Source organism: Perissodus microlepis, chromosome 5, assembly GCF_051167445.1.
Source record: "Perissodus microlepis isolate ML-2025 ecotype Zambia chromosome 5, ASM5116744v1, whole genome shotgun sequence".
Lineage (NCBI taxonomy): Eukaryota > Metazoa > Chordata > Actinopteri > Cichliformes > Cichlidae > Perissodus > Perissodus microlepis.
Genome location: NC_140465.1, coordinates 3,641,546 through 3,656,688, shown reverse-complemented (window position 1 = coordinate 3,656,688; position 15,143 = coordinate 3,641,546). Strand labels below are relative to the sequence as shown.

General features: G+C 40.5%; 2 protein-coding genes across 4 annotated transcripts in view; one reads left to right on the top strand and one right to left on the bottom strand.

The window, feature by feature from the left end:
• The window catches only part of ptpdc1a (protein tyrosine phosphatase domain containing 1a), a 33,912-nt gene extending 25,029 nt beyond the window's left edge, over positions 1-8,883 (bottom strand). The window contains exons 1-2 of one of the 3 annotated variants that reach the window (XM_084927425.1): positions 8,440-8,883; positions 2,149-2,244 (exon numbers count right to left, since the gene is read on the bottom strand). In XM_084927425.1, coding sequence (XP_084783551.1) covers positions 2,149-2,236 — 88 coding nt within the window. In that variant the 5' untranslated portion in view covers positions 2,237-2,244; positions 8,440-8,883. Of the gene's footprint in view, positions 1-2,148; positions 2,245-8,439 lie in introns of those variants that run through there. The other 2 variants (XM_084927424.1, XM_084927426.1) reach the window with 2 other exon arrangements.
• Positions 8,884-12,929: 4,046 nt separating this feature from the next.
• The window catches only part of barx1 (BARX homeobox 1), a 3,424-nt gene continuing 1,210 nt past the window's right edge, over positions 12,930-15,143 (top strand). Inside the window, exons 1-2 of the mRNA XM_084927201.1 lie at positions 12,930-13,522; positions 14,595-14,874. Of these exons, the coding sequence (XP_084783327.1) occupies positions 13,321-13,522; positions 14,595-14,874 (482 nt within the window). The 5' untranslated portion in view covers positions 12,930-13,320. The remainder of the gene's footprint in view (positions 13,523-14,594; positions 14,875-15,143) is intronic.

Sequence of the window (15,143 nt, the reverse complement as noted above, 5' to 3'; positions counted from 1 at the left end):
GTACATCTACAGTAGCCACGAACACACGGCACTGGTCAGCAGGTACAATGGCACACCTTTTCTGCTTTTGACTGGATCATTATTAACCAAGTGCACCGGATCCAAATATATTCAGCAGAAAACTGTACTGGAGGGCCAGGTGAGTTCCTATTCATATTAACGTAATGTAATCGTCAATTATACACAGGATAGCTTAAATGAAATCCTTGTTATTGGCCCAAATCATATTTCCCAAATTATATTAATCTAAAGCAATGCAAGAGACATACATGTATGTCTCTTGTATATATAACACACATGTAACACACATACAAGAGCAATTATGTCTTTGCATCAACAAATCAAACACAAACTCAACTGCTGTAACAATGTGAATGCACTGGTTAAAATGAAGACAACAAGCTGTGGTTGAAGGCTGTGCTACAGTTCATCAGCTAGTCTACCACTAAACTGCATCCAAAAGGTGAAGTGATACTGTGGGCTCTGTGAGTGCATGGGAGCAGCAGGACGGCTGGCTGACAAAAAAGTGAGAGCTGCTTTCACTAGCTGCAAGGGACAGAGCCTCAACAACACCGGCTGAAAGTCTGCCACCTCCATACTTCCTACTGTAATATTTCACAGATCAGTCTGTCTTACAGTCTTTCAGTCAGTGCAACCAGGCAGACATCTGACAGTACTAATAAACTATCACAGAAAGCCAAAAACATTCAGACAAACATTCATATTAATCAATATATAAATTGCATTTATATTTCTTGGTACTATCATATGGATACTGGAGAATTAGACATTTTAGACAAACTTTGTTTAACTTGAGTGATTGAGTTAGTGATTCACTATTAGGAACCTCTGTTTTTTCAGCCTGACCATCACTTTTTAGATATTTATTAAATGGTTGTCACAGCAGTGGAATCGCTTTGGAAAGCTGTCTGTCTTGTGCCTTCTCACTCGGACACTACATAACTTTCTTCTTCTTTCTTGGCTCAGTGAAAACGTACCTCTCCAGGTAACACGTGTTATAAATCTGATGATGATTTGGGGTCTGCACATCTGCAGCCCTGACATTACTAACACTGCCTCCTTACTGACTGAGTTTAGAAATCACACACCACAAACTTACATGACATGGACAAGAGTTTGGCCCACAGTCCCAGTACCACAGGTGTGTGAAATCAAACACCTAGGCATGCAGTCTGTCTTTACAAACATCTGTGGAAGAATGGTTTATTCTAAAGAGCTCTCTAAATTCAAGCACAGTAGTATAAAAAGGATGTCACAGTTGGAACAAGTCAGTCTGTGAAATGTCTTCTCTTCTGGGTATTCCAAGTGGTTTTATTGCAGAATTTAATTGTTTACGACCCACAGCTGCTCAACTTTGCAGTAAAAAAAAAATCACATAAAGTTTAAAGAGTAGGCTCACCAAGTGCTGAGGTGCATAGTGCATGAAAGTTGCCAACACTCGGTAAATGCAAAGTTCCAAACCTCCTCTGGCATTAACATCAGCATGTTGGGAGCTTCATGGCGTGGGTTTCCACGGCAGAGCAGCTCCTGTAGATGTAACCTGTTGCTTGTCCAGTACTTCACTTCACATAGTGTATATTGGAAAAAAGATTGCTGGTACACATTGTGAAAATCCCCAGGCTTGTAAACTCACAATCTGACACACAATGAGACAGGAACGTAACTTCACTTCCCAATATATTTGCCTCTACATACTCCCAAGCCATTATCAACAGTGACAGTATTAAAAAGATGGAACCAGCCACCATTACATCAGCCTCTGATTTTGGACTCCAACATAGGTTTTCAACCACCATATTTGTTTTTTGAAACTCAAAGTGACCTTTGAATCGACAATTATGAATTGAGTGGCTCTCTAATCATTCAACAAGTTTTGGAATAGCCAGACAACACACTCTCATTTCATCCGCCTGTTATATACAGTACACCACACACATTTTCATTCATCTGTTTTGCGTATAAGAGCTGAGAATAAAATAAGGATTATCTTGATGCTCCGTAAACCTACATTAAAGAAAACCCAACCAGACGTGAAATTCATTCCTAACTCAGTCCTGTGCCATCTCCTTGCCAAATAAAAAGCAGGTGTTGTTCCTGTGTTGTTTGTGTGGTGCAGAGCTCTCCTACCTGCCTCCATCTCTGTGCTGGTCTCTCCACTGCGGGCTCCACCGATGGAGTTAGGCAGGTCACTCAGTATGCTGACACCTGCTGCCATGGCACGGGCTGAAAGGTGGGAATAAATATTGTGTCAAACGCAGGTGGGAGGAGAAAAAAAAAATAGCAGGAGCTTTTCTCGTGCCGATAACACAAACAGTGACAAGGTGTGCACACGGATGAGATATAAGAGCGTTGCCTGGCAGGAGAGCCCAGGGGAGAGAGGGAAATGTGCAAACTGAGCCACCGTGTCAGCAAATTGTGTGTTGGTCTGACCACTGCACCTCTGGGAGCAGGTGCATACAGCCTGGGGACAACAGCAGCAGCTGCTGCATTACAAAGTATGAGAATCACAAAGACTACAAGATGAGCATGCAGTAAAATCGCTGCATGATAATTTGTTCCAAATCCACTTCAATAAGTTCCGATTTCTCCTGTTTTACAAGACTGATGACACATTTATCAATTATTTAGGTGACCACATCCTCTTTCAGAGCACCAATACCTTACTTGAACATGTAGCCTGATATCACAGTTGTGCCACACCAATCTCCCAGAGTGTCGATTTAACTTTGGGGACCAACCATCTCTCACGTTACACCCAGAGCTCTAATAGGCCTTCAACATCGTGTGCTAACTACTGCTGGAGGAGTGAAACTCTGCACCTTCAAAGCGGTCTGCCTCAGTGAGACCCATCAAAAATTGAGCAGGGTCACTGTATCGCACATGCTGACTTTTTGATGGGCAAACGATTCCCTGACCTTTGACTTTTCCTTCCTCCCTGAAGTTAATGCAGAGAGCTTAATCAAAGAGCAACGAGGCTGCAGGCCAGATTTACTAATGGCCTTAATGGCCTGCTTTTTTGCCACACAAACACACACACACCTATATATCTATCTATCTATATAAAAGAAGAGTGAATAGCTCAACAAGTGTGTACTAATGATGGCTGTACGATAACAACCAAGTCTGTGCTAAGCTGTAAAACACAAGCTCAGCTTTGAACACATAATAAAAAATAGCAAGCAATCTCGTGAACATAATGTGCACCAACAAAATGTTCAAATCATTCTAACCTGTCTGTTTTTTCAGAAATCGCTGAAAATTTTGCTCTTATTTTTCCAGCAAAATAAATCACAAGGTACTGAGGAGTGATCTAACCAGTCTTACGGTTCTATCAGTCACTGAGCGCGAAACTCATGCATCCACCAATTTTTTGTGAACACGTGGACTCATGTCTGGTACCAAATACAGACTGAAAGTGTAAAAACTCTGGTGCATCCAGCAGTCTGTGTTTGTGAGGCCTAAAAATAAGTATTTGACTAGTACTGCAAACAGGAAGAGTAAACATTCAGGCAGCCGCTTCTGTCATTTAACAGATTTCAATCCCTTCAGGTTTTTTTTTTTTTTTTAACACAATTGAAAGCATTCCACGTTTAGGACACTATTGTTGAGACTCCTAATGTCTCTGAATAATTGACAGTGTAAAGTTATAGCCTGTCTTTTTAGTATGACACAGGCTGAAGTGCTTCCACCTTCAGCCTGTGTTTTGGATAGGTAAGAAGCCTATCCAATCAGTTCAAGACTCTGCTGGGCTGGAGCCTGACACCGCTTGGCTTTGTTTATAGGAAGCTCTCGATAACAAGCTGGTGAGTGAGAAGCTGTTCTTCATGACCAACGTGACGCATGTGTATCAAATATTAACAGTTATGTGAAACTGATCTAACGAAGCCACTGTGAATAAATCTCTTCACTCAACAGAGTATTAGACACAAATCAGCCAAAACGCCTCACGCATTTGTGCCGTATCCATAAGCTCCTCTGGGAAGCTGGTGTGTTGGTGGACATGACCCAGTGTGTGAAAGCTGAGCGTTACCAGCTAATGAGTGTGGGATGTGACAGTCGCTTCCACTGAGTGCTAATAAAGAAATATGGCCCACTAAATGGTTTTCCTCACACCATGTTTCAGGTATGGTAATGTGACTAATCTGGAAACAAGTCAGCCAGCAGAGTAAACAGCCTCCATAAGAATATAGCACAACTCTGTGTCTCAGTTCATATATTCGTCTTTTCTAGTGCGCTGGCTAACAACTGGTGATTAACAAATCCGGTTGCATAGCCTGGCCCCCTCTCTCTCGTCGCTGTGCTGAGATCCTAGTTTAAATGTGAAGTTTGACTGTGCTCTCCATGCATGTTGGGTTGTCTCCTGCTTCCTCTCACAGTCCAAGGACAAGCATGCTACACTATATTGTGAAATGTATTCACTCAACCTAAATCACCTAAATTTAGGTGTTCCAATCACTTCCATGTCCACAGGCGCATAAAATCAAGCATCTATGCATGCAGGCTGCTTCTTTCACAAACATTTGTGAAAGAATATGTCACTCTCATGAGCTCAGTGAACTTCAGCATGGTACTGTGACAGGATGAACCAGCTTTGAAATTTCCTCACTACTAAATAGTCTAAAGTCAGCTGTTATTGGCATTATGGAAGTGACTGGGAATGACAACAACTCAGCCACAAAGTAGTAGGCCATGTAAAATCACAGCGTGGGGTCAGCAGATGCTGAGTCACATAGTGTGCACAGGTCCACAGCCTTCTGCTGAGTCAATAGACCTAAGACCTCCAAACTCTATGTGGCCTTCAGATTAGCTCGAGAACAGTGCTTAGAGGGCTTCATGGAATAGGCTTCCATGGCTGAGCAGCTGCATCCATGCTTTACATCACCAACCACGATGCAAAGCATCAGATGCTGTGGTGTACACCAAGCTGCCACTGGACTCTAGAAGAGTGGAGCTGTTTTCTCTGGAGTAACAAATTCAATGGATGAATCTGGATTTGATGGTTGCCAGGAGAACAGTACTTGTCTGACAGCATTGTGCCAAGTGTTAAGTTTGGAAGGGGGATTACGGTGTGGGGTTGTTTTTCAGAAGTTGGGCTCAGCTTAGTTCTAGTGAAAATAATCTATTAATGCTATAGCAAGACGTTTTGGATGATATTTGTGAGAGCAGTTTGGGAATGGCTCCTTCTTGTTCCAACATTACTGTGCACCAGTGAACAAAACAAGGGCCATAAAGACATGATAAGTTAGTTTGGTGTGGAACAACTGAACTGGCCTGCACAGAGTCCTACCTCAACCCGACACCTTTGGCATGAACTACAGAGGTGACTTTCTCATCCAAAATCACTGTCAGACCTCACAAATGTGCTTCGGGAAGAATGGTCACAAATTCCCACACGTAAACACAGCTTCAACTCTTCTGGTAAGGAATGCCTTACCAGCTGTTATAGCTGCAATGGGTGGACCAACATCATATTAAACCCTATGGATTAAGAGTGGGATGGCAGTTAAGCTCATATCTGTGTGAAGGCAGACAAGTGAATACTTTTGGCATTATAATGTAGGCTAACTGGTGATTTGAAACTGTCTGTAGGTGTGAGTGTGAATGTGAATGGCTGCCCATCTGTTAGCAACGCGACTGACTGGCAAGGGTGTAACCTGCATTTTACCCTGTCAGCTGTGATAGGATGGACCATATCATGCATGAAATTACAGCTCAGCACCACGCTGCTGATGTGAATGTGCTTGTTATAAAGTTGTTCACAGGAATGAACCATTATGTGGCACAGATTTAGAAAAAGATCTTCAATAAAGTATATGAGCAGAGTAAATCGATGGTTTGCTATTATCCAGTTTGCAATTTTTGTAGCCTCAACTTAAGTGCTGCTGTATTATCTGTTTTAAGGATTATTATGAATTATTATTATTATCATTTATTAATTTTAGTCACAGACGTTACTTTAGAGCACAGGCCAACTCTAGAGTAGGCAGACATTGTTCCAGATCCAGATCTGGACCAGATGTCATTCTTTAGCGACCCAGACCTATCGCTAGATTTTGAATGATCATTTATATTTTAACATGTGAAACTTTTCGTTTTCCTCCTGCTGAGATGGTTTATATGTAAAATGTAGGTAAGGAAAAAGAAGAAACCGGGAAACCTTTTCAAAAGCTCTATTTTTTTTTTATTATTTATGAATGCAAACACTCCTAAAGTAACAGTTAACTTAAAACAACTTAAGTGCTTTCTAGCTAACATTCACATACATTCATACTCCGATAGATGCATCACAGAGCAACTTGGGGTTAGTATCTTGCCCAAGGATATTTGGCATGCAGACTGGGGGAGCCAAGGACCGAACCACCACCTACTCCACCTCCTGAGCTACAGCCACCCAATTATTAGAGTTCCTCCAGTTCATTTAAAAAAAAATTATTATAAGCATTGTTGAAATACTGTTAAATTGCACTTTCTGTTATTTGACAGCTATTATTTACAGACACTAATACAACTGTTACGGCTATTTCAAAATCCATTTCACTGTATTAAAATGCATGAGGAACGATGATATTTCAGACCTTTGTTTAATGAAATCATCTCTCATCTCTCCAACAGGAAGAGAACATACGAGTAAACAGAGTGCACAACTAACCTCAGGACGACAAACATCTCAATTCACTTTGTATACATTCCTTTAAGAAAATACAACCTGATAAGTGAGATTTTTCATTTAAATGAAAAACACACTAAGAACATAGCATGACACTTAAGTACCTAAGATACGCTTTTCGTAATCCACCTTCAGGACATTAGTTTCAACAGAGCAGATCTAGGTCAACAACATCCACTGTCACATTATTAGGTAGACTAGTGTGCGTGAGTTATACTCTTTTCCTTCACCTCATAAAATTTTCCATCAAAGTCAAGAAAAGTGATTAGGGAAAAACAAGAGACCAATGTTTTTGGACTGTGTGATCACAAACCTGGATGATGTGCCAAAGAGCACAATGCTCAATTTACTGTCAGGCTAAGAGCTGGTGTTCATCCTTTTTCACCTGTCACTCATTAACGAGCTAAACCACAGAGCAACAGAACCCCAGTGGGACATTTTACTAATCACTTCACACACCCAGTCACTTCTGTCTGGCAGAATCACACAACACAGGGAGAAGTCTGACAGGAGAATTATGAATGACCCCTAACCACCGACAACCCTTATGAGTGAGAGTCATAAATAACACAATTAGAGCCATGGAATGATCTTTCTTGAGGGCAAGTCTGTGAAGTCTTGCCCTCAAGTCTTAAATGTTCTGAGCAACAATTAGTAAGGTGATGTACTAGCATTTCCACTGCTGATTATTCTGCTTGGTTTTTTTTTTTTGTTTTTTAAATCAACAAATGTCACATAATGGGAAAACAATGATCATCAGATCCCAAAAACACCACCTTTGAAGGTGCTGCTTGGTCAGATTAAGCACTGAGCCTCATAACATTCACGTATTTGATGTGCACAATAGGAAGTGACTATTTCTTGCTTAAAAAATAGAATCAGGCAAAACAATTCAGTAGTATCAATATCATTAACTCCCACATTTGCCTCAGTAAGGTGCACATAATATCTGTCTTCAAATTATATTGTTTGGAAGAATAAGTGGGCAATGTCACATAGTCTGTAGAGTAATGTTTCTTCAGGAAGCTTTGGCTGTCATATCATCAAACTGCATTTTAAGTAAGCTTTCAAATCGGTCAAATTTTTACAATATTAAATATATTATAATAATAACATACATTTCACTCTTTTAACACTGAAGAAATACCGGCTATTAGATGAGCCTGGCATTAAAATGAAGAAAGATTTACCGGAGTGAGCACATTTAAACAGAGAACTACATTCTGTAATAATAATAACCGTCTGAGCAAACATAGCAGCACACTGACAAGTTTCTTTTTTTCACACCAACGTGAACATGCTGCCTTCCTAAGCTTTCAAGAGAATCTTTACGCTGACCTGCTGAGCTCATCATCTACCTCCTGCCCCCATTGCTGTTAGCACCCTGATATAAAACGCAGATTTGTCCCTGTACAAACAGCATGCTGTCAGCGGTTGCTGAGGTTATAGCTCTGATTTCCTCGGTCCCGCTATCAGCGTTAACAATTAACGCTTGGCTAAAAGTCTTAATGGTTACATTAATATTATAGTTATGAACGATGCGATTGGCTTAAACATCACAAGCACTATCTTACATGTATCAGAATTTGTGTGAGACACACTGTTGTTTTGGCCAGGACAGACTCCGGAGCGTTGGGTAACGCTGGCCCGGTGGTGCTGATGATGCAAGATGAGGACTTACCGCTAGCTGATTAGCTTACTCTGCTGTATTAGCTGAAGCCAGCACAGTGACTAGAAAAGGCCCAGCTTACCGTTGTTTGCCTGTCGTCCGAGTACGTAGCTGTCTTTACAGTTTTTGACATAGTCGATTCATCTCTTCCAGCTAACAGTCTTATCGCTGGCACGTCGCAAAGCGGCATCTTCTTCTTCGAGCCACATCATTTGGTCAGCTAAGTGCAGCTAGCTTACTAGCTAACTTAGCAACCTGACACGTTGGTCGTGGGGAACGGTCCAGTTGCGTCACGTGACCACGAGCACCCCTCAATTTGCATTTTGTAGTCTGGTAGTTTGTTTATCCAGAAGCTACAGAGCCACTGTCCCCAAAGTGAAAACAAAGGCATTTGGGCTCTATTGCGATAGAATTTTAAAAACAAAACAAAACAATGGAACTGTACAACCGATGTAAAGCTGTAAAGAATTTCACCTGTGGTGTAATTTCACAATTATTCATCTAAATTTAAGATATCATTTTCAGTATATAAAGCAAGGGCGTAGATTTGGCATGGACGGAAGGGACATGTCCCCACCAATAATTTGATCGATAGAAAGAAAAAAAAAAAAGAAAAAAAAACGATCTGTCAACGTCTCATTCACCAAGCGTTAAATTACGTTCTCTACTGGAGTCCTACCTCATGTGACAAATATGGCCAATGTGATTGGCTGAGCCTTTCAGGGAGCTCTGTTTAGTTTTAGTAGCGGCAAGCCTGCGCTGCGAGGACCTGCAAGGAGGAGGGAGGAGAGAGGAGGATGGCAGCAAAAAGGAAGAACCTGGATATAAGAAAGTGTTTTTCAAAGAAACCTGTAAGTCACTTAAAGTCAAGTTCACTCATAAAGTGTGTCTGTCACAATAACGTTACAGGCTATGCTAGGCTTTGGCCCACATCAGTCTAAAATTGTATGTAACCACGAATAACGTTTTTTGGAAACTAACTGTACAACATGCAGCACTATTAGTTATCTCAGTCTCCCAGAGGAGCATTTCTAATTTTGATTGAAAGTGTCAGAGAAAACGGCAGCCTCGAGCAAGCCAGGATATTAGTTTACAGAGGCTGTTAAAATTATGTCTAACGTTAAAATGTTGGAGACACAATAATTTCATCCTAATGGTAATGATATTTTCATAGGGTTAATTTTTGAGACAAAATATCACAAAGTAGTCATGATTTTGCAAATATTCCACCTTGTAGTGCAGTTTGCACAAATTGTTTTTAAAATGCACTCACGCTACAAACATTACTGATGAGTCAAGATCTGCACAAACTGACAGAAACACTGAAGCAGCTGCACATTTTATTCTTATTGTAATGTATGTCCTATTTGTCAGGTGACAGAAGAACCAACACAAAGCTCAGAGATCAATGGTGATACAAGATCACAGGTGAAATTGATAATTTTGTGGTAATCTTAGATGAGTAGTTTTATGGACAAAAGCCACCAGGTCATTCAGTGTTCCCTTAGTGCTAATGTATAACAGATGTTGGTGTAGTATAACTGAACTAATGTTGTGAAGTCCTTAAAGTCATATTCTTTTATTGTCATAACTGTATTTGAAGCTATTTTTATTTTTGTATGATACCTGATTTATATGGAATATGGCTGAAGTAAACTAAAGCCTAAAATACTTAGTCATTTGCTTAATAGTAATTTAACGTTATATAATTCACATATAAAACTATGAATTGTAATTTTAAATGGTTTAAAAGCATGAAGAATAGCATATGTAGGCCAGTATATTTCTGCTTTTATCAAGAAGCAAAGACAAAAAGGAAAAAAAAAGAAACAGGCAGCGTTCGGTGGTTGAATCATCTGTCCCCACCAATGCCTAAACCAAATCTACGCCCTTGATATAAAGAACTTAGCACCTATTGGTGCTTAAAATGTAGGCAAAAGAGAAGAAGAGAAAAAAACAAACACAAAACAATATTTAGCTGTAGTGCTAAACTGCTTTTGTCTATTTTTTACTCCCCTGTTCCACTATACCTACAATGTAAGCACCACTGGGTACCAGCAATTATTTTTAGCTGTTGAAATGACCCCCTGAATTCAGAAAAATGATATGGTAAAGGTTAGGAGAGCAGAAGTCAGATTTCTTTTCTTTGTACAGAGCTCATTCGACAGGCCACACTGCTGCTTCTGTGGGATAACAGAAAGGTGATCCTTGAGAAACCGAGCTCGTTCCTGTAGTCCACTGGTGCATCCTAGTGGCTGTTTATTATAGTGATGCAGGTAGGCTGCATGGTAAAGGAAGGTAAGAACAGCAAATACAAGCATACAAACCAGCTAAAAGTTGTCATGAGTGATATTTGACAGTCACTATGAGCTACCACACACATCAATCTGAACATTTCTGTAGCTGAACTCACTTATACCCTGTAAGACGTTGAGTTTTGTATCAGTGTCAGCAAATGAAAAATTTGAAAAAGATGATGATGCTCTTTCTATATTTGAAAAATAAATGGACATTGTTTTGGTACAATACATAGGATAAGGTGTGTATACTGAATAGTGACTGTATTCTGATGTTCTTTTAAGTTTTGTGTATAGAAAATCAAGGTCAGTGTGATCAACTGTGAAGAAACTGATCTGCTTCATTGTCTGAAATGAGTGACGTTATTAAATGTTTTTGTCTCAAAAAATGTTAATGTTTCTTCTCATTTAGTGGTAGCATATTGTTTGTTGGAACTCGCTTTGTTTTTCCTAAATACAATTTATTAGTTTGACTATGTAAAGATTCAAGAAACACTCATATCTTCACATTGTAAATAATGAGCCAGACCAATATGGTTTAGATTACTTTGTGCACTGTAACTATAATATTGTTCAGAAAACATAATCTGTATTTAGATTTTGCTTTAATAAATGACCGTTGACTGTATCGTTCTCTGAAAATGAAAAACAGTGAAAAGAACAAAATGTTCACATTCTGGGTTTTTTGTTTTGTTTTGTTATTTTTGGTGAGAAATATGTATGTTAAGAAAACATACAAGGTGAGGAAAGCAAAACCTGTGTACGTGACTATGGAGGGCAGCAGTAGAAGCATCTAAAGGCATGTATATGTATTTTTTCTTGATTTTACTGCAGAAACGTTATCAAGGAGCATAATCTGCAATCTCCGAAATGACCACCAGGGGGAGGTTGTTACCCAACAACCTGCAGTGTGCCGAGCTGAATCATTATCATACTTTACCTTTGAAATAGCATCAGCTCTCATCAGTACGCTGCCACACAGAGTCTATTTGACAGGTACAAGGATCTGTGAGAACACAGAGCACTATTCTTCTGACCCGGTGTCTTCTTGCACATCGAGCAGAGCTTTCAGGAATTATCATTCACAGCCATGTGGCTGCACAAAGTGCTTAATGCAATCGACTGTGGATTTAAGAATGCGAACTGAAACCAACAAGTGGTTAAAACCTTTTGCAGATTATTGGATATTCAACATGCCCTTATTGTTACTTCCTGGTCATTTCTTTTGTTGTGGTGGATGTTTAGATTTTCTGTTTAGAGCTGTTTACGTATTTTTTTAAAGAGAGAGAGAAATAAAATCTGTAAAAATAATTTTCATAGCCGTTTCACTTAAAAACTTTCCAGATATAAAAATCATCCTTTTGTTCTCCTCATCTTTAGGCATCAGAGTAAATAGAATTACATAATGTTAAAATATATAATAAATATAAATGAATTATTATTAATAATAATAATGATAATAATAATAAAAACACATTTTTACGTTTTGGAAAACTCCCCTTCCTATGCCTCACAGTGGTATGATCCATTAGCTACTATCCACTGCTCTTTAACTCAAAACAAATATTGTGTGAAACACTGTCCTTTACTTCTACTGCTCTATAGATTAAAACACAGTGCGACCAAGCGCCTTTAAAAGCCGCTGAAGCTGTCCTGTGGGAGGGTTTTCACAATTTCAGAGAAAAAATAGTGAAAAGTGAAGATGCCGGAGATGTTTCACCTAAAGCAGGGAACTACCTCAGCGGTGAGACAGCAATGATTTTGAATCATATCTGCGGTAATATTTTTTTTTACATTCATTGCACCATATTAAAGACACAGCAGTAGAGAAAGGGGGATGGGTTTCATTTATTGATTATTTATTGGCAACAGCGTTACAGGCGAAAATGAATGCATTTTAATGCAATGGCCTAATATGGGTAATAACCAACAACAGATTGCTTATGAATAAAAAAGTATATCACATTCAAAAAAAGCATCACATATCAAACATTTGAGAGTTCCCTGTGTTCCATTTTGCAGTATCACACTAACTGCTCCAAGTCTCCAGGCTCGTGACTTTAATAACATATAAAAGTCACTTGCAGGCCCGTCCTCTCAGGTCCTTATTTTCTTCCCTTTTGCATAAATCCATGCAGGACAAGTGTGGCTTTGCATGTAACTTTGAGTCAGCGAGGGCAGACAGCACACAAACCCCGAGAAGAGGTGGAGCTATGACGAGACTCTTAAAATCCGAAGCTTATTCCTCAACTCACTGCCAAGGTGACGAGCTCCGCTCCTGACAAATAGCTCCGAGCTCCGCGCTTCACACGCAGGGACCGGGCATGAACGCGGCAGGATTTGGGAGTTTTGGGTCAAAAGTTTGCTTTCGGTTCCAGATTTCTGCTCCACATGGGATCAAATCTGGACAGAAGTAGAGCGTAAGAAAAAACAAACAAACAAAAAGAAAGAAAAGCGAAAAAAAAGAAACCAGGAGCCGCAGGCGCACAGAAAAAGTCGGCAACCTGTACTCAATAGTTGCCTTGATCCTAAATCTGAGGATAACTTTGCCCACAGCGTTGATCTTCGGACTACAGCAGCGCAACAGAGGGAATATGAGTTCCGGCTTGGGCCACTGAAAGGGAGTGATAATCGGTAAACGCGCTCCGGTGACCGACAGCCAGATTATGCAGCATCCTTTGGACATGGGGGCGCATTACTATCCTCCGGATGTTCATGCAGACCACAGAACTCATCGCTACAGGAGTTTCATGATAGAGGAGATCCTCACAGATCACCCGGAGCACAAAGCTTCGGCTCCGGCCGGGGAGCTGCTTAAATTCGGAGTACAAGCTCTACTCTCCGCGCGGCCTTTCCATAACCAACTGGGTAAGGCAAAAGATGGATGAGTCTTTCATAGCGGTGTGGAAAAAACACACCGGGATAATACACGCATTAATATTTAATACAATAGCGAAATATTCAAAGGGGATTTCACATTTAATTACAAATGTAGGCATGGGGGAAATGTTTCCTTTCCTATCGCTGTTTTTAAGTAACACTGTAAACAAGAAAAAGGCAGGCGCATTATGAAAATGAATTACTGTAAAGTTTTTAAATAATGGATTTTATCTGATTAAGAAACAGAATATAACATAAGAAACAAAAACATATTAGAAGATTAAATGAGTTAAAGTGTGGATTACCCGATGAGATTCATGTTAATCTTAGATCTTCTTTTGATGAGCGCTCGGTGACGGTATCTAAATATGATGGATCAATATCTAGAAATAATAATAATAATAATAATAATAATAGTTTAGGGTAGAACTGCTTTTGCCTTTTTTCCAATTCGAGTCACAGAACGAGAATGACTAATTTCCTTTCCCGATTATTAATAATAATTTCAGGCCTCTGTAATATTCACAGTAGCTACTCCAATTTTTAAAGCTTGAAGCTGTGCTTTGTTTCGTTTAATGTTCACATCATGTGACCTTTAACCTTTGAAAAAGAATATAGTTTTAAGGGGGCCGGCCAAACATGTCTAACGACAATAACACAATAATACTGACGCCTTATTCTAACCTTCCACGCTTATAATGTTTGGTATCAGAAATAAGTAGAACTTAATCGTATCTACGTCATTCATGCTTTTCTGTCCGTGTGGCAGCAGCGCTTTGAAATCTGCTCCAGCGTGTGCGTGCTGTCACATGCGTCCTCTGCAGAAAACACACAATATTAAAACGACTTTTCGTTTGCGGGGAACTCGTTTAGCCTCCGAGAGCTGCCCACCTTAAACGATCAGGGAATCGATTTTGAAGGTCCATTTGTAGTTTACGCCGTTGTTCCCCTTGGGTCCCCACTCCTCGAAAACATCGAGTAAATAAAACCAACTCGTTTTGAAATCTGCTCCTCATTGCCGTGGGTAATATGTTGTTTCCTTTCCCCGGCATGTTCACAGTGCTTAAAGCCGACCAGACGAGCCTCCTAAAGTTCCCCATGTCCCCGCTGTCCTGCTCGCTGGGCTCCCCGCTCCTGTCCGCGGCCCCGGGCCTGCAGGTAGGCGCGGCGTCCCACCACCTGCCGCTGGACCTCCACCTCCGCGGGAAGCTGGAGCACGGAGCCGACGCAGGCAGCAAGACCAAGAAGGGCCGCCGCAGCCGCACCGTGTTCACCGAGCTGCAGCTGATGGGCCTGGAGAAACGATTCGAGAAGCAGAAGTACCTTTCTACACCCGACAGGTGCGCAGGAAACCGCCGAGGATAATGGCGATAAAGACAGCTGCTTTCCCGGGACTTACTGTAGGATTTATTCCAGCCTGTAACCTGCAGACTGCTTCACAGCAACTGCAAAACTTCTCTCAAATCACTAATTCATGTCTTTATTATCTGTTTCCTATTTGCATTGAAACACTGAGTGTGTGTTTAAACGAACGAAACTCGTCCAGTTTTTAATCTAAAACTGCTGCGTTAACCTGGTTGCTCAAACCACACCTGAGCGCTTTCACGGT